At 39.0% G+C, this 23,327-nt stretch overlaps 1 protein-coding gene across 1 annotated transcript; it reads right to left on the bottom strand.

Moving 5' to 3' along the window:
* Positions 1-486: 486 nt before the first annotated feature.
* Positions 487-21,624, bottom strand: coq8aa (coenzyme Q8A, genome duplicate a). Its single transcript, XM_059356679.1, has 17 exons — positions 21,153-21,624; positions 17,022-17,121; positions 15,290-15,372; positions 14,901-15,166; positions 14,625-14,802; positions 14,445-14,511; positions 10,960-11,034; positions 8,833-8,961; positions 7,013-7,098; positions 6,709-6,849; positions 5,970-6,051; positions 5,692-5,785; positions 4,429-4,570; positions 4,024-4,131; positions 3,816-3,881; positions 3,360-3,446; positions 487-2,461 (listed from the first exon to the last, which is right to left on the bottom strand). Exons 2-17 carry the CDS (start codon positions 17,113-17,115, stop codon positions 2,171-2,173), a joined length of 1,989 nt encoding a protein of 662 aa, XP_059212662.1. The 5' UTR covers positions 17,116-17,121; positions 21,153-21,624; the 3' UTR covers positions 487-2,170.
* Positions 21,625-23,327: the final 1,703 nt, after the last annotated feature.

Here is a 23,327-nt window from a genome sequence, read left to right as displayed (position 1 = left end):
TCTCTTACAACCACACATTACAACCTCTTAACCTACAATACAGGATAGATGAACAAAATCTGGAGCTTTCTCTATATACATTGGGATCTGTGTTTTTATACATGCGGTTTTCCTGGTTTCTACTATTGCTGCTGAATTATGGAGTGTTATGCAGTGTTTAAAGCAATATATCAAAAATAAATTTTGTTGATCACTGTCATGTCCCAGACTGTAAAATCCCCCAAGCATTTAGTGTTCACAAATAACAAAAAAACAGTGGTGTTATGTAAACAAACATGAATATAAAGGGTTAAAAATTCAGAAAAATCAATGAATATTCTGTATCTATAATCAGGATTGATGTTAGTTAAAAAATGTAATTCAGTTAAAGTGAAAAAATAACTTTCTGACAACAGACACGTCTGTCCCTAAAGGACATCAGAGCAACTTTTGAGGCAATGAGGCAGGAGGGTTAAGATTGCACACAAAACCACACAGAGCCATATGACAAGTATAGATCAAACATTTACTCTGTTCATACAATATCTTTGTCACAACTTTCAGTTTGATTAGAAAATTTAAACCATCTTTTCACCGAGTCATGATATGAAATATAAAGTTGAGATTTTAAGCTAAAAGCCTTCTGCTGGAAACTACAGGCACCTTGTATTTATTTATTTTTCATTTTTTTCAGCTTCACACCCAGAGTCCTTTATAACTGTATTCACACAGCAGAGAAGTTTCACAGTCGCACACCAGCCAGGTGACGGAGGATTTCACACCCGTGAAGGCGTGGAGAGATAACCGACTAGTGGAAGCCAGGTGAGCCCACGAGTTGAGCTTGTGCGATATCAGGATGAGCTTCTTCCACCCCAGTAGTTCATTAACATTCATGACTAAACAGGTTGATGTGGGCTGTGCTCAGTCTTACTGTCAGACTTCTTACAGTGACTGATCCATAGGGTTACATATCTATATAATTCCACAAACAGTTGAAGAGATAAATCATGCTTTGGTACTAGAAAAACAACTGAATCTGAATTATGTTTGACAGAATTAAAATTCTGAGCCATAATGCTAACATGCTGGTAATCAAATGGAAAACATGAGCTCAATCTGCCCCATATGGACGCTGAAGAAAAATCATCAGATGGAACACAAAGGATAAACAGTAGAAGCTCTGTATACAGATCCCCAGATACAAACTGAGTAAAAACATGCTTCAACCCAAACACATAGATCCTGAATGTCATGTTAATGGTCACTTGCAACAGACTAATTTGAATCAATAGACTGTCTCCCTAAAATCTAAAAGCTATGAACAGCAACAGAAATCTGGACGGCTACACTGACACATTAGATACGCAAGTTAAAAGTCTTTTTTTGTGTAAATGCTGACAAATTCCAGTTTGTCACATTTTCTACAAATGCCTTTATCAACCTGAATGTAATCACTTGGCAACATCTTGGCAAACAGTTTTGCTCTTATCTAACTGCTACATTTATTTTGCTGTCTACATTTAGCCCAAGCCTTATTATTCATACCCAGACAATCTAATCAAACTTCCCAGACATGTTGGTCCTGGCCAATACTGTGACTCATACTGCCCCATATACTGTATCAACCCTGTTATTATGCAACTGTGGTTTTACATTCAGAATTCAATCCTCTTTTTCAATCATTTCATGTTTTTTTCCCCATTTGTGACATTTCTGGCAGACTGGACAGTTTGTGTGATTTTCCCCCAAAAAATTAAACAAAACACAGCAATGCAAAACACATGAAAATGCAACGATCGTCTTGAAAGAGCTAAAATTCCGACCTTTTTACATTCATTTTACACCTCAACTATTACATATGCAAGGCTGTTCGTCTCTCTCCTCCCAATCCACCTCAGTCTTTTCAGTCTGTCCTCTCAGGGCCATATATAGAGTTTGGTCTTAAAGCACTCCAGATGCCATGTTGCTGCTCCCTCTCAAAGAAAATGATGGCTGTACGTACCAGTGCCTTTCAAAACTCATTTTAGTGAAAGAGAATGTGAAAGATAAGCTGGTGCTCGTTGACCAGTTAAGGGCAGGTAACATGGCCTCTGCTCTGCAGCTGCGCCTCTTCTCACCACTCATCAATGACTTGCACTTTGCCGTTGGCCCCAGGATCTGTCCATCAAATCACCTGACGCTTGACACGGGTCTAAGCTGACGGTGGTGTGCGGCCTTCCCAGTACTTATCATATGCTGTTTGGAACATGTCCTTGCATCGCAGCTTTGCATCCAGCCGGGAGCAGATAAGAAACGAGCCGCCCATCTTGCGGTGGAGTGAGTACGTCTCCTCGGGAGGCGGGGTGAGCCGGTGTCTGAGCATCACAGGGATGAGGTTGTGGATTCTCTCAGTGGTGGACTGGGCGCCAAATTCAAATTCTTCTGTGGAGGCGAAGGCCTCACCGAGGATCATCACTGCGTCCACATGGGCATTTATCATTGGCTGGACACAGAAAGGGAAAAAAATACTGCATGCTTAGTCTCCAGATAATGATTATCCTGTACAGTGAAATGGGTCACTTTTATAAAAAAAAAAAAAAATATTTGCTGCTGAAACAAATTTTCTTGGATGTTTTTTTGACTTGGGACGCACCGATTCATTGGCCGGCAGCCATCGGCAAATTAGCTTACAGTCACAAATGAAAATGACCAACTTTCATTTGTTTTACCTTCAATTTTTTCAATTTCTTCAATTTTGCTAAATGTTTGCTTTTTCTTAATTCTCATACTTCTCTTGGTACACTTGTAATAAGTACACTGTATACACTATGTACTTACTTGCGTGATAGTATGAATTTCGTTGTCTCAAAGCGTGCACAGCTGTTACGCACTCATCAGAAGATTGATAGATCAGCTGGTGATAGCTAGAATATTAGAGCTAGCGTATGCTGCTACTGCAGCAACTGACTTGGACAAGAAGCCAATGGCTGGACACGATTCACGGCAACAAGTGCTGTGCCCACAGGCCGTTTCTTTACAAAAAAACTGAAAGAAAATGACAGCTGTGTGGGAGTATTACACTGTCTCAGAGAAAGATCAGCAACAAGACCATTATATCCTGCATGAAAAACACATGAGGTAAAAGATGGCCCTATTGCATATGCCTTTACATTTAATTCTATTTTATGCATTACAAACATTTTTTTGCAAGTATGCAAGTTGGCTTCTTATGTTGCTTTTACTACAACTGCTGATGTTTTGTGTTGAGTTTCTGTAACCATTAAGTGACAGTGGCAAAGGTTTGTGATGTCGAGTAAAAAGACAGACAGACAGACAGACAGACAGACAGACAGACAGACAGACAGACAGACAGACAGAGAGTCAGATAAAGAGATGCTTACCTTGGACTCATACCCAGTCAGGAACTTCATCTCGATAGATTTCTTCAAAACTCCCTCTCTGTCGCCCTCAGCAGCTGAACGGATTACCTAGAATCACAAATAGATTATGACAGTTACTACTATCACTTCAGTGGTTTTTCTCTCCATGTCTGAAAATATGCACGGCAAAAACAATCTGTATAATTGAGGCATTTTCAGTTCTGACATGACATGAAAGTAAGAAAGTAGGACGATGAAAATTAACCACAGTACAAGTGTGAGTTTTGTTTTCACCTGAGGTTTCAAAATGTATTTTAGCCAACAATTCAAAACATAAACAAACACAGAAGGAGTTTGACAAGTGTGTTACAGTGTGTGTAGTGTCCAGTAGCTTAAGCTTTATGTTGATCAAGAATATGATATTGTCTATGCATTACTGTTAGAAATTAAATTAAAGAAAAGTAAGAATAGTCTTACCTCAATGTAAACATCTGTGAAACTCTGATCAAATCCTCTCGTTGCTCCGAAGTCCAACAGTGCCACCTAGAGAGACATAATGCAATTATCTCATTATTTTCATTAATCTCAAATCTCACTGTCAATGCCATTTTATTATTAATGTTAGAATGAATTGTAATTGAATCAACTCCAGTAACAGTGGTATTTAGCCTGTAGACAGACTCACCCTGTGTGTCTGTGGATCATAGAAGAAGTTGGACCAGTTTGGGTCAGTCTGCATGTATCTGAACTCAAACAGCTCTCTGAGGCACAACATCAAGATGTTCTGACAGATCTGAGACAGAAACAAACATGAGGGTGTGAGGTGAGCAGGGACTTGTGGGAGCAGAAGGAAGAAAAGGGGAGATAATTTGGTAAACTGGGTGCAGTTGGGGTCGGATGCAGTTCCCCTTACTGCCACCATGAGACCCTTTCATCTATGTATTTATGGATCAGAAAGAAACTAGTTATGTCTCCCACATATCACACCCCTCCGAATCCTTTAACTAACATGTTTCTCCCCAAATGAACGCACACATTAGTCAGCCAAACATCTATCGATCCCTTCATCGGTCTGGTTTGTCAGCTGTACCTCGTTCTTCAGCTCCTGTGTGAGGCTCTCTGCCTGGTCCAGGGGGAATCCGGGGACCAGCTCTGTGGTCAGGATGCGGTTACTGCACAGCTCCTCTATCACTTCAGGTACGTAGAAAAACGGATGGTCCTTCAATAGCTCCCTGGCAAAGACAGATGAAAATACACATAAATCCAGGTTAAGTAAGTAGCTTGTACATATAGATTATTAAATCTATATATAGTTGGCTGGCATTTGGGAGTTATTCTGTACTGTAGACTTGTAGATAAGAACCTGTCTGTGTAAGTAATTTTAGTGGAACACAAATCTCTATAAGCTATAAGTACGGCAATGTGTTCCATGAGAGAAGGAGACAATGAGACTGAACATTTCAGTCACTTCAGCGATGGTGTTCGAGTCCTAGACCAAGCCATGGTTTCAACAAGGACACAAACTAATAAGCAAAGTTCAGAGTTCAGATTCTAGAATACAGTTAGCCATGCACATACAGGTTCATCTCAATACATTAGAATATGATGGAAAGGTCAAATAGCACCAACCAAGTATTGAGTCATATAGATGGACATACTTCTCAGAGGCCAACATATTAAACATACTTTTTAAAATTGGCGTTGTGTAATTCTTTGAGACACTGAATTTTAGGTTTTCATTAATGTAAGCCATAATCATTATAATTAGAAGAAATGAAATAAATTAAGACATGAAATGTTTGATTCTGTGTGTAATGGATCTATTTAATGTGTTATTTCCACTTTTTGAATTGAATTACAGACATAAACTTTTCTATGATATTCTAATGTATTGAGATGCACCTGTAAAATACTGTTAGCCCTGAAATTAAGGTAGGTCGAGAATGCAGTTTGACCTGCACATACAGTTACAGTTCTTAAATGCAGTTAACCTTACACACAGAGTTACACCGAGTAACATTTTTGTTCTCGTTTGACTGTAATTCTTTGATATTTTATAAGACGGTTAATTTTTTTTCAACCCTGGATATACAGTTATATACAGATATTAGGTTCTAGAACTCAGTTGGCTCTGGTCTGCACACATTATTTATGCAACATGTGTGGCATGGTGCACATGAACTACAACAATTAATTCAGGAAACCTTTCCTGGACTGGCACTTTTTCAGGAAATTTATTTTAAAACATAAATTACTAAAAGAAATATTATATGTGAACATGTGGGTGCTGACTTTCTAGACTGTGTCAAATACACTTTACAAATACACAGACATATGCCAGACATAGACTCACCTGAATTTCTTTGCACACTGGGCTTCTCTAATATAATCACATTCTAGTGCTAGCTCTCTTCTCATTACGTCTATCAGATGCTCTGGAAACAGACCTAAAGAGAGACAAAGAAACAAAGCAGAATATAGTTAACAGTGTTACAGGAGAAGATGGGGAAATGAAGCATGAGGACACAGAGTGAAGTAGAGTGCAGTTGTGTGTGCATGTGTTTTGTGTATGATTTAAAAATCGAGCATGCTTCTGTTTGCATGCATAACAGAGCTTGCTTGAATGTTTACCATCAGGCAGGGCGTTACTCATATTCAGCACCACCATCAAGTTGTTCACGTCACTGTCGATACTCTGAGCAACACCAGGGTACTGGGGACAAACAGAGGAAGAAAAGTCTTTTGTTTTTGTTTTTACTTGAATTCAATCATAAAATTAGGGTAATAAAACAACAACAAAGCACTATATTTGATGTCATTACCTTTTTTGTGGTGTTTTTATTCTAAATTTCACTTCACTCAAAATACAGTAATGCCACTGTATAAATCAAATCCAATGACTATTATTATTATTATTATTATTTTTTTTTTTTTTAAACTACGTATCGTTTCAGTGTAATGGTACTACAGCATTCACTGGGATTGCATTAATCTATCATAAGATTATAATAATACTATTAAGGATAATTATTACTGGCAAATTCTCCATAAATTCTAAAACCATTTGTTGTAAACATTTAAGGATGGCAATTAAACAGCTAATCTGCAAATACTGTAAACCCAAAATAACTTTATTTAACATTTCTCAGCATGAAACTACATGCTTCTGATTTGTGCACCTTTTACACTGACTCAGATCTGATCTCTAAGCAAACTAAACCAACCAGAGAGGTCAGGTTACGTGTGGTTTCTCTCTGACTGCATGTATGAGAAAAATGGGGAGAATAAGCATGTGACACACTCTCCAGTTACAGTGTTTGTCTTAATAACATGAGAATGTCCTGTGTACACACACATGCTCACAGTGTACCTGTATTTTCATGGCCACCTCCCTGCCATCCTTCATCCTCGCTAGGTGAACTTGGCCGATGGACGCCGCTGCAAACGGACGGTCCTCAAACGATTCCAGCTTGTCTCTCCAGTTAGGACCCAAGTCATTGTTCAATGCTTTCTACAGACACACACAAACCCTTTGTATTTAATAATCGTAATGTAATACTACCAGAGATAGAAATGATATTGTTATACTTATTACATCATCAGTTGAAATGTCTGAAAGCCCATATCCAGTTAAAATAACAAGTTAATACAAAAAAGAAAGTAAAGACCCTTACTGTCATTTGCTTGATTGGCATGAAGTCAGCACTCTGTCTTACTCGATCAAAGATCTTGGCGAGTTGGGGGTTAATGAATGCATCATCTGAAATACAGAAACACACCTGAGTTTCTCTGAACTGGACATTTTTCACAACAAATCTATATAATGTGCATTTCTCAAACTGATATATGTTCAATAGGGCTACACAAGCAAATGGCAGTAGTTTTACTCCAGGTGTGATCATTGCCATACATGTCAAAACACATGTTTTAAACTGTTTAACAATACTGACAGCACAGCGCATTTTCCCACCTAAAACATAATTATTCAACTGAGCTGAATATACCAAGTTTAATTACTATTAATAAGACTTCTAACAATACAAATCTAATACTATTTGGAACTACAAGGATAATTTGGCTGACACTGCTCATGATTTGAATCAGTATTACAAACAATGTTGTCACTTTTCCATTGGCATTTTTGGCCATACTTAGTTACTGCAGTTTCTGTTGGAATAGAGATGTAAACCCCTGCCATGCTGGCCTGTCACGCTAAGTCAAACCTAGCCGAGCTGAGTTAGCACATGTGTATGGAGAGGGGCTGAGGTTAACATTACTTTGGACTGGTTCTTAAGGGTAGAATGTTTGAAGGCACAATCATCCGACCACAACTGCATTACACCCTGACTGATAATGTCCACAGTCAGCACCACTACAGGGATTTTTATCCTCCAGATTGACTTCAGTGATGTTTTTGTGTTCTCATTTGACTGAAGTCCTATGAAATTTGATAAGACAGTTACGTTTTTTTATAATCGGACATTCTCTGTAGGAAGACCGGCAACGTTGTGTGACTGACCGGCTTCAGACAACTTCTCTGACCTTTACCTCCATTTTAGAATCAACCATTTTAGATTTAAGAACTTGCCAGCCCCTCAGAGTTAAAGTAAAGCTATGGCAGTTCTGCAAATAACCACAGACATTCACACAAGGTCAATCCACTGTGCTGGCAATAAACACTTAGCAAACACCGGGCAGACCAATGTCCTTCTCTCTCCTTCTACTGTTGTGTGGCTTATTACATATATTACTGTGTACTGTCTGTGTCAAGTGTAGGCTAACATGCCCTAAACTCAGAATGCCAAAGGACAAAGGTCACCAGCCAAGGTCAGGCAGCGGGGACAGTAATAAACAAAATTAATGACGTGTTAGTGCTGTTACCCGATCCAGCTGCACTAGCTTGCTGCCAGGATGTTTACTGCCCCCGGCCTTCCCCTTTTGAACTTAGTCTGGCTTATGTATGCCAAACACACACCAGCATCACATTACATTACAACTTACTCCCAGCTGCTGCTGCTACCTGTATGTTTGTGTCTGATTGCAGCAAATTTGAAGGTCACAGCTCTGAAATTGGAATAGAAAAGCATCAACTGCATTTGTACAGTACAGGCCAAAAGTTTGGACACACCTTCTCATTCAATGTGTTTCCTTTATTTTCATGACTATTGACATTGTAAATTCATCAAAACTATTAATGAACACATGTGGAATTACGTACTTAACAAAAAAGTGTGAAATAACTGAAAACATGTCTTATATTCTAGAAAGCAAAGGGTGGTTACTTTGAAGAATCTAAAATACAAGACATGTTTTCAGTTATTTCACACTTTTTTTGTTAAGTACATAATTCCATATGTGTTCATTCATAGTTTTGATGCCTTCAGTGAGAATCTACAATGTAAATATTCAATGCGTTTTTCTTTATTTTCATGACTGAGAAGGTGTGTGTCCAAACTTTTGGCCTGTACTGTATGTGTGGGTGTTTTTCGCACACCTTGAATGCTCAGCATCTGCCCCAGTTTTAAAGCAGCTCCTCTGACTTTACACAGGGTTCTGACGATGCGTTCAGCGTTGGCCTCGGACAGGAAGGGGCTGGAGTCCAGAACGCCTTTCTTACTGTCAGCTGCAGAAGCACAAAGCAGAGAGAATGTTGGATTAGTTATATATGATGTGTTGTTTTTAGGGTTGTCAAAAGTATCGGTACTCAAAAAAGAATCGATACTAAAACGTTGTATCCGGATACAATACTCATTTTCAAAAGTATCGAGTATCTGAAGCTTGTTATCATAGTTGCAGTTTCTTTTTGCAAAACAGTTTTTTTATTATAAATATTTAACCTGTGGTTGTGTTAAATCTTTTTTTTTTTTTTAATTAATTTAAAAAAGACACAACATAAGTCACCAATGGACAAACACAGTAAAAAAGGAAAAAAAAGAAAGAAAAAGAACAACAACAAAATCACAAAACCAACCTAAATAAATAAATAAAACAACAATAATAAATAAGAACTTTAACACATTAAATAACATTAAAACTAAAACTAGACACAAACAAACATCAAACACAATTACCACATAAAACATACAGTATATCAGTAAACTTAATAACCTAAGAGAAAATATTCTGTTCTGTTAATTTTTTCATGTTGCGTTTTTCTTGTTAATAAAAATATTTCTGTTAAATTTTGGGGTGTTTGTTTTTATCCTTGTAGTATCGAAAATGGTATCGAGTATCGAATATTTTCTTGAGTATCAGTATCGTGACAACCCTAGTTGTTTTACACTTAGGTCAAACTTTAGAGCCAAAGTTTATCCTACATGTGTTAATTGCTGAGAAACGGTTTGCTTTATGTACAGTTAAAGTAATCTAGATGGATCAATATCATTGTGAACACTTTAAGGTTCAGTTTTATATCCAATATGTGCATGTATTTGCTGAGTAAATGTGTGTGTCTGTGATTATATGTGTCAGTAGGTCGTCGGTTGCGTCTGAAGCAGCCTTTAGAGGCTTTAACAGAGATTTACAACCACACTCACACTTAAGAGTGTGTTCAGAGCGTCACTGCTGGGATTAACATACACACACAGATAAACGCCCACAAGCAGACGCACAAATGCTTCAGATTTATGCCCGTACGTTGGTTCAGCTTAGCTTCATTTTGGGATTAGCAGGATCACTGTGCAGAGCAGGAATGTCTGTTTAGGTGGCAGGTTGGTGTGGGAGGCGGCCTTATTGCTTATTGTGCTCTCTAGGCATACAAAACGTGTCTAACATGTTCCAACGTGCATCAAGGATGGGTACTGAAAAGTTTGCTAGCTTTAACAGGAACACAGTTTCAAAATCTCTAAGCAAACAGAAACAGAAATACCTGTCCTTACAGGTACACAACTCTGAAGATGTGGCCTGTATTTACTTTATTATATAATTTATATCCTGCATTTTTCTGTCTATACTAATACATAGTACAATGCAATAGTGGTCCTAAACATTAAAAACACACTTACAAATTACAAAAATACAATTACAATTACAAAAACTTTGGCGTAAACATAAATTAAACAGAATGTGACATTTTGCCAATAATTTGTGACATATATTCAATTGAAAACTATATACAAGACCATATATTTAATCTCTTAAAACCACCCCGACTGTCAGTGGTGAGGGGTTTCGAGGTGATGTAGTTTACAGTACAGTTTTAGCCACATGCTAAAGCTGCAATTGCAAAAAGCACAAAAAAATAGCAATTGCAGAAACTAGAAAATGGTATCTTTCAAATGAAGCCTAAAACATGCATTTCAGCCTTAAAGTTCTTCTGTTATAAGCTTTGGTTCAGGTTTTTTATGGTCCAATACTAACCCTTCCCCTACCCCTAAATCTACCAGAAAGGAGGGATAAACTTTTGTGTTGGCAAATATAAACTCTAAATTTTGATACATTCTACATTTTACACAGCATCCCAACTTCTTTGGAATCAGGGTTGTGATTTCAACACAAAATGGAAAGTCTCACAAAAATACCTGAACAATAATGCAAAAGCAAAAGTAAGATATTACTGTTACACTTTGCTGCATAGCTGTAGCATCTGCACTGCCAAGTGTGAGTAAGTTAGTCCGGTTACCTGCCGCACCATTGTGTCTGATGGTCTTCTTGGCAACTTCTGCCAGTGCACCGAAGCCCAAACCTACAGCTAGACCTGGTGGAAACACACAGACAGACAAAGCAACAACACAATGAATGTGAACTGGATTAAAATGCAAGTAAACAGCAGTGTAACAAAACAAAAATCTGTAAAATAACATTTCAAATGCAAACTGTGTCACAAAAATAGAAAGCTATTCCTTTCTTTGATTTATTCTCAAAACTATTTAAAAAATATGTTGCTCCCTGTCCCCTTATTGCAATTTTTGGTGTAAACTCAGAAAAAATATCTATGACTTCCTGTCAACGCAAGGTTATGGCATTCTCCTCCTTATTAGCGCGGCGTTTGATTTTGTTGAACTGGAAGAATACTGCTCCACCCACCTACACACATCTCATCAGGAGTATTATGTGCAATCTTAAATTAGAAAAAAATCTATTTTTTTATTTTATAATTTTCTCTTATATGTTTATCTTCATTCATTTATTTGCTTCTGTTTTTTCTATTTGTTTTGTTTTTGTATTTTTTTACTATAACTTTGGTGTTTTCATTTATTTTGTACTTAGTTAGTTGTGCCTAGTCTATGGATGTATTGGATAAACTGATGTGTGCTCTGACAGCTGATATAATTATGCATCCAAGGAAAATCCAATAAAAATAATTTTGAAAGAATAAATGTAAAGCTATTCGCTATACCAACAAACACAGAAACAAGCAAACACACAGTCATGCAGAGACATAAAAGCACAGAGTCATTCCTGTCATGTCAGATCTCTGGGTCTATAAATAGGTGACAGTGAGGCATCTGTTTCAAAATAACATATGCAACAAACAGGAGACAAACACTTGCAGTGTGCAATGACAGAACTGTAACAGCTGCACTTCTGCCAACCAAACAGAGCCCTTGGAAATTAAAGTGATAATATAACCATATTAATAATTAAGCTCTTAAAATACTTGATCCTCTGAAAACACTCTGAATTATTTTTAGCAGATAGCGGGAGACAAAGCGAGGAGTTAGGGGCCGTTTGTGAGCGAGTTCCTCCGAGCCGGGTCTCTCTCTTACATAACTCAGCATTACATAATCATTTAGTCAGCGGCCTCTGAAGCGGCAAATCTGAGATCCAACGGTAGATGGACAAATCGGAACATAGCGTGCTTCAGCGTCTTGTATACAAGCTGGCTGAGCATTTCTTCATCGGTCAACACGTGTCATCACCTCTATTGTTGGAGACGGGTCGGAGCACAGGGAATGAGGATGTGCATAACACTTTCTGAGAAAAATGTGTTGAGCTTTGTACCGCGTGTGTGTGTGTGTGTGTGTGTGTGTGTGTGTGTGTTACCTCATGTAACCTGATACAGTATTATCTTTGTGTGTTTACTGACTGACTCCTGATTTACAAGCTTTAAAAAAAACATCCCCGTTCCTTCATTTGATATTCAGAAAAACGGTCATAAAATATGTAGTCCTGTTTCCTCCAAAACACCAGCAAAACTGTTTAAAGTACTGATATGCATGGCAACAGTGTAAAGAAGTCAAAGTAAAAGTTGCCAGAATCGCTGTTGCCAGGAAACATGCCAACAGATTTATCATTTAAAATCACATTGCTGCTTGGTTTCACACACTAAAACGCCTCAAACGTGCATTTATTATCTCTTCTTGCAGCTGTAAATAAAAAAACATTGTATAACTTTGTCAACACGTGTTGCAGGAGAGTGAAGGACAGACAGAGGCCACATTTCTCGCTCTCTCCCCTCCTTTCTCCAACACCTTCTAAATGTTACCACTGTCAACATGCTGAATCAACTCTGCTCTGACTTCTGCGTCTCATTGCAGCCTGTATAAGTCTCGTTTGTTTTGTATGACCTGCGGCTAAATTCTGCTGCGTTTTATTTGTGTTGGCAGTCCAGTCGAACTGATCTGAGACTCTGTTCTTGGTTCACTTTGTGTGCAGTTTGTTTACCATCACTTAGTGCTTTTAACTTCTCTGTGCAACTTTACGCCACCTGCCATCTTATCCATCATCCATCTGACATGGAGTTACAAGCTGCTGATGTATGAGCTCTTATCTTCCATGTTAGACTACGTCTGAGGCTAGCTGCGAGATTTTCAACATGTGTTTTAGCCTTTGAATAAGCTTATCGCTGATAGAACATCCTGTTTAGATATGACTTTGAAACCAGGAGACCAATATCTTTGTACCTGCCTTTATCTGCCGACATGTCAATATCACATTCAATATTTTTCAGTTGTGGTTGATACAGCTACCAAAAATAGGCATGTAGTGCACAGTAAGTGCAACCTTTTCAGCAATGTTTACAACTGCTACAATTTTGGTTTTTATTACTATTTGGAATTGTGTTGAATATTTAAACCATTTCATTTCTCTCACGCTCATTTTTAGATGTACTTTTATACTGAGTCGGCAGTCAATTTTGTGTATAAATAGGCTAATAGGCTTACTGAAAAGGCAACATGGTCAAACAGAAGATTAACACAACAATCTGCAGTTTAAACACACAGATTTTATTACAACTGCTGCTATACTCTCTCCCAGTCAGTAGCGGACTATCAAAGAGTGTTATTATCTTAACAGGAACACAGTAACACCATTAATAACAAGGGCTTGACACACTTGACCCAATTTCTAAAGGTGTTTTTTTAAGAGCAAGTTCAGGTTCTGACACTTGACAAACACTCCTGTTGGTAACATTCCTGTATTATTGTTCTCTTACTCCCTTTCCGACTTTGCTGTTTTGTTTACTGGTGTTTAAATGTGTCCGTACATACTGTACATACACCGACTGGTGTTGTCATGACATGATGACTGTATAGACTTGAGAACAACATGTGCTGACACACCGACTGCCCTGAACCCAGTGACCCCAGCTCATTGAGAAGGTGGTCGGTTACAGTTAGACCAGAGGAGCAAGATTACATTTCCAGAATTTCATGTCCCGTTACTTGCACAAACTAGCAGATACTATTTTTCGCACATTGTGACATCCTGTAGCCAACTAACCAGAGAGAAACCACATAATGTCACAAATATAAATTTAGGGTGGGTCCCATAAATACTTTTCCTTATAATGAAAATATTGCAAGATAAACCTCTACAGGGTGATGTAGCAACAAAACATGAAGTGGAGGCGTGATTCATCCTGGAGGGGTTTATTTAACAATAATGACCCGCACACTGTACATTTATTTGATCAAAACTCAATAATAGATAATAATAAATAACAGACCTTGCCCTAACTGACCAATCAGAATCAATATTCAAGAAAGCTTTTTGTTGAGAACATGCACAGACTAAACTGTACGTAGCCACAGAAAAAGACAGAAAGTTGTACATGCAGACTTGCACGCAGACACACATACCTGCAGACACAGTCAGACAAACGAATCAGCCAATGAATCAGCCAACATTGAGACGGAGGATTAAAGAGCTTTAATACTGTACCTCCAAAGCTGGCCAGTCTGCTGAGCCGAGTCACTGGCACTTTCCTCTCTCTGGCTCGCTCACTCAACTAAAGAAGACAGACCAGAGAAGACTCATTAAGATGTTATTAAAATGTCAAGGTGTGATCAATGTCTTTGTGTGTTTGTTTTTACAGCAGAAACTAAGAGGAACAAGAATTACCATCTGTTTGTGTGACTTGCTCTCAGCCTTCTTGCCCTGCCTTGCTTTCTCAATGTCTTCAGCCGTCAGCCCTCCGACCGTAGTTGGGTCCTGATGGTAGCTCCTGAGCAGACTGACCTGATGCTGACAGTAAAGCTGTCCCCACAAATGCCTGTTCAGGCTGTGGTTGTAGAAATGTCTGCCACACCCAAAGCAGAAGTGATTACCTTTATCCTCCAAACAGCAGCAAAATGTGTAAACCGTAGAGATTGCAATTGAGTAAGAGACTATTTATACCTGGCGTCATGGTGGTAAGATCTGGTGTGTCCGCTAAACTGTTTGCTGGGATCTTTGTATCCATCAAACAACGACTGTTTGCCACTGACATGGCTCGCTCCTGCTGCTGCGCTCTGATGGGCTGCGGCATCATCACTACTTCCTGTGTGATCCGCTGTGAAGTCCACACCTTCCTCCCTGAACTCTGAAGCAGCGAATGCCATGTCATCCTGAGGAAAGTCAAAGTCTGACTCCGATGAAGAGGTCTTCTGCTGGCCAGTCAGCTCCTGAACACACACACATAAAGACCCTTACAAACATACTCTCTTGACATTAAAAGTGATTTCTTTATTGATGCTAAACTATGCGGCCAGTTTGGACAGTAGTATTTACACATTGCCTACACACACCTGCACTGTCATCATAGCGGCGGAGAGGCCTTGCTCAGCAACCGATTGGACACTTTGGACAGCAGCACCAACTCCTGGGATCCCTGGGTTACAATTAACAAACAATACATTCATGAGCTGTATTAGCTCTTTGGTACACTACTACCCACACAGCCATTGATCAATGTTACTGGCTATAATCAGTGCCTGGTAATAAAAATGAAAGTCAGACTCAGCTTAAATGAGCTAAACGCCATCTACAATGAAAGTTGTTACATAACTATGGCTGCCCAGCAGTGTTTCAATTCACCATTAAAAAGTGTATAGTGTGGAATTTAATTTATAGCCTTTCACTTGAATTAAATAATGACCTATAATGCACAGCAGAAACTAATTCCTGAGTTATCTAGACTTTAAGCTGAAAAACAGCTTACTAGAGTTTTTGCTAACATTTCCTTTCAACCAATGCCATCTTTAAAGTTAGTACACTGTATTGGGGTTTGTTGGTTAAATGCAGTTACCATTCCTTTTGAAAAACTTTTTTTTAATTAAAGCATTCTTACTGCTATAACAGGCTTCAGTGTAGATAAATATATTATATTATCAATTATTTTTCAACCAATGTAACTCAAGCTTCAAGCATGCGTATCATACTGGAGTTAGCAGGCTAAATGCAATTACTTTCGAAAAACAAATAATTTAATGTAACATGAACTTTTTTATTTTCTTATTTAATTTTCTAAAATTAAAAAAAATACTGTATTATCTAGACTCACTATAAGCTGAAAAACAGCTTGCTAGCGTTTTTTCCTAACATTTCCTTTCAACCAATGCCATTTTAAAAGTTACTGCACTGTATTGGGGTAAGGTGGTTCAAGGCAGTAACCGCACCTGTTGGAAAAAACTTTTTTGAATTAAAGCATTCTTATTTGTATAACAGGCTTCAATGTAGAAAAATATATTGTATTATCAATTATTCTTCAACCAATGTAACTCAAGCTTCAAGTTAGCAAATTGTATTGGAGTTAGCAGGCTAAATGCAATTACCACTTCTTACCACAAATAATTTAATGTAACATGAACTTTTTTTATTATTATTTAATTTGCTACAATGTAGAAAAAAAATACTGTATTATCAATATTTTATGCTTGCTAGAAATTACTTTTCAAACAGCATATAATGCTAGCCACACGCTAGCACATTGTATTTGAGTTAGCAGGTTAGCCAACCTGATGGTTTTCATGCAGTTAGCACTCCTTTTCAAAAACTAAACATGAAACTATAAAAAAAAACTCCAAACAAAAGGTATTTGTATAAATAAGCTACAATGCAAATGAAAAAAATAGTGCATTATTATTTGTTTCCGCTAGCATTTTTGCTAACATTACTTCTCAACCAATGTTTTAAGGCGGCCGTGGCTCAGTTGGTAGAGAGGTCGCCTACTGACTGGAAGGTTGGTGCGTTCATCGGTGTGTGAATGAATTCCCATTGGTGGCAGGTGGCGCCAGTGTGCCCTGGTAGCCTCGGCCACCAGTATGAATGTGTGTATGAATGGGTGAATGAGTGTAGTGTAAATCGCTTTGGATAAAAGCGATATATAAGTGCACTCCATTTACCATCCATTAAGCTAATCACAAGCTAGACTATTAATATTATGAGGGTGTTAGCTCATGGTTTTAATGCAGAACAAAGCAGTTGAAGGTAGCTCTTAGACATTATTGAAATATTTTTTGTGTCGAATTGAGAACATACCTGTTCCAGTCCGCAGGGTGCTGCTCTGGGTCTCTACAACAGCCTGGCTCAGTTTAGCCAAGCCTCGCATCAGTAACATCATATCACCCGCCATGACGAACTAGAGACAGACACAGAGAGAAGGACGGGAAAATCAGAAAAGAGGAGATGAATATCACTGTTAGTTACGCTACATCTCCTTCCAAACGGAGTAGAACTGGCAGCGAAGGGAGGTACATAGTGTTCACCCACAATACAGACATGAATTAGGTCAGATATCTAAATGTGTAACAACACCTTGTCAGTAAGGATGAGAGGAGCACAGACAAAGACATGCGGATGGATAAGAAGGCAGATGGAAAGAGAAATAAAACCTGTCGTCAACACACACTCGGCTGCCAAACACAAACACGCACGTTCACAAACACACACAGCTGTCACATCTTGAGGCGACTTTAATACTTTGTCTAAAAATACCCCTGACCTCCAATCCCTGTGTGAGCACCACACACACGAGAAAGGAAAGTGGGTATGCTGTACATGCATGTGTGCTTTGCAGATATGTGCTTGTGGTCCAGCGCTGAATGTTTAAATGTCACTTGAAACTAGGAGGGAGGAGTTGGAGAGTTGCTGGCTGTTGCCTCTTCCAGCTATTTCTGTGCATGAGTGAATGAGGGTGTACATGTTTGGTTCATGCACAGGGCTCTCTCTGCACCGATAGAGCTGTGATATCGTTTTCTATTAAAAGGCCCATCTCAAATTATTCTTTCCAAGAATTCATGTGGCGTAGCTTTAATAAATAGTTATGACAAGGTGAAACAGTTTACGCATTATCCCCACATTCATTTTAAACTGTGATGAGATAATGCTTATGAAGGACACATCTCAAGGTCCATTCAGGACACAAGGACAAGTACAAGTCACTCTTATCTCAACAACAAAGCGCCCACTGCATTCCTCTCTGTTGCAAACTGCAGTATTCCCGAGTATGTTTGTCAGTGCTTTACAGGTAGTGTTTTGTGGGTGTGACGGCATGCTTCAACACAGCGCAGCTGGGATACGGGCCAATGGAAAAAGCTGTTGCTTAAAGCATCAAAGCAGTATGTGAGTATGTGTGCTGCCACACACACACACACACACACACACACACACACACACACACACACACACACACACACACACACACAGTCAGTAAGTGGGTCATCCGTCCTGCTTCAGGACTGCTCTGTGTTTTCAGACTGGAGATCAGGGGTGGGCGTGCATATTCTAGAAACATTACAAGCACTGATTTGTCTCTTATTTTAATTAAAATCATGTATTTCATGTATTTATCCTATGACAGAAATGCATCTCAGGTGTTCTCTTGAGCTTTGTATTATAGTCTTGTTATTATTATGTATTATTGTGTGACTTAGCAGGTTCAACAGCAACCAAAAAGCGAGACGCTACTTGATCTTTTTGTTTTTCCAAAAGTTGTCGAGTACCTGGTATTTTTATTTTTAGTACCACCTCCTTTAGTAAGGTAGAAAGTTGAGTTAAAAAAAACTACGACTACTGATTGGTCAGACAGAATTGTCACTAGAGCGACACATCCTACAATAACCTGTGGTATTTAAGACAAATAACTGCAATTTTTGTATTTACTTGCCCCCAGATTTAAAAAAAACTGCAGACCATAAAACTACACAACAGATTCAGAAAAGACTGCGGTCAAGATGGTGGCCAGCAGTTTCAAGTTGAGCACGCCACCTAAATACAAAATATATTTACTTTTTTGACGGCTTTGCTGAACTGCTGTCTGTAGAGCACAGCAGCAGCTTAATAACTGTATTGTATTCTGAACTGCATGTGAAAGAGCATGCACCCAATAAGTGGCTCTGCTCTTTGCACCACCAAGGACTCTAACATTGAAGGCTCCATTCTCTGAGCTTATCTTCAACATCGACATGCTCTCACCAGCACTGATCATGGAATACAACAAAATATCTTACCATAATTACGCAGACGATACAGAGAATTGTGTTACTACTATATTATCAGGTGAGTATGGTCCCAGGAAGTGCATCTAACACATTAATGGATGTGAACAGAACTGATTCCATTTAGACCTGAAGAAAAACAATTAGAAGTATGATTAACTGCAGTCATACTGCTGGTATCGGCATGTTTGAATCACCAATAAAAGATAATACACGTTCTTTGTACTTTATTGTCATAACAATTATCAGTGTACTGTACTGAGTCGGCTCAGCATTGCAACAAGCTCCTGCATGATCTAGTGGGCTGGGAATTTAAGTAGGAAGTTTGTACTGAGGCAAAAGAAACCGACCAACAGACAGCTGCACACGGAGCTGCAGAATGCAGCTGCAGCAAATATTTATTCTTCTGCTGCAGGCATAGCTACAACAACATAATTAAAATGGAAAAACATACTTATCAATGTGCATTTCTGCAGGAGTCAGAGCTGTGAGCCCTGCTGAATAAATTCACCCTGCAAATTCTGACACTATTGGGAAGACGTTACTGTTTATTGCTACATGTTATCGATTGAGCAACTTCCCATTTGTCAATGTGGGTGTGTTGCCTCAGGAATTGTTTACACGCAGCTTTCTCCCAGAGAAGAGAACGCTTTATATATATTAACACCTGAATAACAATATTAAGAGAGGAGACCTGAAAGGTCAGTTATGAAGCCCAGTGGGAGAGAGGTCACTGCATGGTATTTATGAAAGCACAGCCTGTGATAACATATTGTATGGCTAATGCACACACACACCTAAGCCTGAGTTGTTGTCTGGGCTCCACTGCTGTCCCTCTACAAGCTGTTGACTCACTGCTATGAAAATAGCCATGCATCGCCGCCTGAGTGTGTGTCTATATCTATCTGTTCAGTACACTGCATGGCTTACTGAAAGCCTCCCGTCACTGCCCTTCACCACTGATCCTGTGCCAAAGTGGGAAATACTTCCCCGATTACTGTGCAGTGGGTATCCAACAGTAACAAGGGAAACACGATGAAGACCACGTATCCTGCATGACCACATTACAGAAGAACATCTGTGTTTGATTTAAACAAATCTCCCAATGAGTTCTTACAGTAATATGGAAGTTCGGGATGCAGGATAAATAACGTCGGTGGCCTTTAGTGAATAAGTAATAGTTACAGTGTCAAGAATAGAATTTGTGTTAATAGCTGCTGTCGATAACATGAGGCCTGAATAAACACATATTGTATTATGATGTCAAAGACAGATGGATTCATTTACAGGAATCTTTTTCAAGAATAATTCTGACACTTACTGTATCGGTACTGGGCACTACAGGGCGGAAATTATCAGTACATTTCTAGATCAATATAAGATTTTTAAGGCAAGGGAGTTGAAAAAGATCCAATCAAAATATATCAAGGTTACATTAGCATTAGTAATGTAAAAAAAACCTCCTAAGGATCCCATAACTGGTTATCATGCTGAGCCTGACATTTTTTAGTTATAAAATAAACATTATTACTGAATACATTAATAACGTTTTCGAAGATTGGTTGAAATTAAATCAAATTATTAAGATAAATGCAAATAGACTATCCAAACAGTCTCCAGCAGGACATGAAGCTACTCTACAAATAGTGTTAAAACCAAAGGTGAGCTACATACTCAGCATTATTGCAGAGGTAGGCTTCTTTGATACACCGGTACAGTTTCACTTCACTTTATGAGAGTTATGCTACATAAACCCTTCAAACTAACGATCGTGGCCCATCTAAACTGTGATCAACTTCCTCGTGGGCGTGTAGCCACGAGACTGCAATAACAAACGCGTGCCAAACAGTGAACTGATTACTATTTAAACTAACATTACAGTTGTTTTAAACGACTAAGATTGGGGGGAAAGGAGGGCAGGAGTCATAAATAGTTGAGTTAACAGATAATTAAATAAATCAGCACGCTGGCGGGTTAGTAAAGTTTGCAGAAGTGACAGGGCAGCCATAGAAAACGCGCACGTCAGCACGCTGCAGAGGATTTGTTAAAAGCAGTTGGAGGTCGAAACTGCAGTAAACAGGATTATAACGGGACTAACCGTAAAATAATACTTTAATGAACACATTTAAGAGCTAATGCATGCTAATTTTGTGACAGCATTGCAGATACTCACCAGTAACTGTCGTCTTCGCTTATTTCTCCTACACAGACGAGGTCAGTGGTGAGCTCGAGTCACACAGGCTGTTGTTTATTCACTATAAATGCATAAAACAGCACGTTCACGGGCTTTTTTAAATCACTGGACAGAGTGTGGTTGCAGCAGGAGCTGCACGTTGTTTGTTGGTCGCTCTCCTCCTGCTGCTGCTGCTGCTGCTGGCAGCGTTTAATCCCGTTTGTCTCTCTCACCACCACGAGGTCAAGCCTTATTTACCAACTTCACGGAGCAGCCAGAGCCGTGCATTGACGCAACCCAGTTATGCCGTTCACGTTCGGACAAATATGCAAATTCGCACAACATTAAAACGGTACTGTCTCCTTATACGCGGTGTGGTGAAAACGTGTCAAAAACTTTATAGTTTAATCATTAAAATGCATATTTATCACCCCATGCAGATTTGCGCCAAACTGCCTTGCTCAACTTTATTTATTCATGGCTCTGGACTTGCTCCGCCCATCCCGCTCATCCTCTGCTCCTATTGGTCCTTTGTGTCTGTTGACAGGAGGCCGGGACGGAAACGCGGCTTCTGATTGGTTCATCACACAAGAAAAACAAACTGGAGGTTTGTGCTGCATCACTTAAAGTCCGACGCAGGATTACTGCAAATAAATCCCACTTTTACAAGGAACACACGGCCACTAAGCAGCGGTAATAACTGACACATTTAAACACAAACACCACACACAAATCCCATCATAAAAAAATAATTGGACCTCGTCTATAAAACGGGCCTCTGCTGCCATCTGCTGTTGATGGTACGAGGTCAGCGCCCCAACACTGCCCTATCTAATTGTTTTTAGAGCTGCTAATTAATTAAAATAATAAATTATAACATGGTATGATTTGACAATTAAATTAAAAGCAGCAATATTGAAGCATTTCCAATAATAGCTGTAATACAATGCGCATATATAAAGATTATCTGCAATATATATAAATAAAGTCAAAAGCCATTTCCTCCAGAAAATAATTAAGCGTCCTGTCATAATGCAAATTTGGGTCCCAATTAAGGACTTGAGATGAACAACTCCCTGCAGTGTCATTAACAAGACAGCAGAGTGCGCCACAGATCAGTACAGCATTAACGTTATAGTGTGTTATGTAAAGGAGGTTGTAACTTTTTCCCAGACTAAATGAGCTCACTTGACCTCTTAAGTGAATAGATGTCCTGTCAAAGTGCCTGGAGTGTGGACAGTGGACAAATCTGGGTCTGTAACAACCCAGTTTTCACATAATGGATCTACACAGAGGGAAAAAGTATGACCCTGTACTGTGAGGTTTAAGGACGCTTAAACTTTTGTAATGTGAGGGAATACCAAATGCAAAAAATACTGTGTGGATATCTTAGTTGTACCATGTATAAAAAAATATCAACAAAAAAGGGCACATAAGGGGAAATGAGTGTCCAAAGAGGGTGAAAAATGTAAAAATCTTTTGGAATTTGAACTGGAAGATCAGATGTCCCCGCCACCTGACAAAAATAAATAAATAAAATCACATCCCTTCTTTGTTTCCCCCAACCTCTCCCCTCCTGAATCATGTCCTTTCTTTCCCACCAGCTCCGGATGCTGCTGCTGTTGTGGACAGGTGTGATTTGAATGGCAAATGACCCCCATGCAAACGCAGCTATTAGTGCGGCCAAGAAGCAGCAGCAGCAGCAGCAGCAGCAGCAGCAGTGTGGGGTCACTGTGGGCTCTCTCAGGTCAGGACGACACATTGTGTCCTTGCAGATGAAATACTGAGTTTAGCAATGTTTTCTCAAACTGATATTTTGATATTCCCTTGACGTTTAACAGATAGATGCTCAGATCATTATAAGAGCCAATTAATTCACAGAAGTCACACATGGAAGCAGGATTTTTTTTTCACCAAATACACACTTTTTTAAAAGGAACAATCCAAATAAATACACAAGCCAGCAAAACGAGAACAATATAATACCTACTAACAAACAATCCTAAGTGCACATTGGGGAGCAAAAGCAATAGCTAAGATCTTAAAGGAATAGTTTAACTATTTTGGGAAAGTTGATATCACACTCATATCTGTATGTCAAAAATAAAAGGTACCGCCAGAAGCTGGTTAGTTTAGCTTAGCATGGAAACAGCTCGCCTCTGTCCAAAGGTAATG

Source organism: Centropristis striata, chromosome 18 (assembly GCF_030273125.1).
Source record: "Centropristis striata isolate RG_2023a ecotype Rhode Island chromosome 18, C.striata_1.0, whole genome shotgun sequence".
NCBI classification, from domain to species: domain Eukaryota; kingdom Metazoa; phylum Chordata; class Actinopteri; order Perciformes; family Serranidae; genus Centropristis; species Centropristis striata.
This window is presented reverse-complemented; position numbering and strand designations above follow the sequence as displayed.

Excerpts from the sequence above, each read along its gene's own strand:
- coq8aa (XM_059356679.1), bottom strand. The coding sequence starts at position 17,115 with ATGGCGGGTGATATGATGTTACTGATGCGAGGCTTGGCTAAACTGAGC. Across the intron at positions 14,803-14,900 it reads TCTTACCACCATGACGCCAG|ACATTTCTACAACCACAGCC; the intron begins GTATAAATAGTC and ends TGGGTGTGGCAG. Across the intron at positions 6,052-6,708 it reads AGGTGGCCATGAAAATACAG|TACCCTGGTGTTGCTCAGAG; the intron begins GTACACTGTGAG and ends GTTTGTCCCCAG.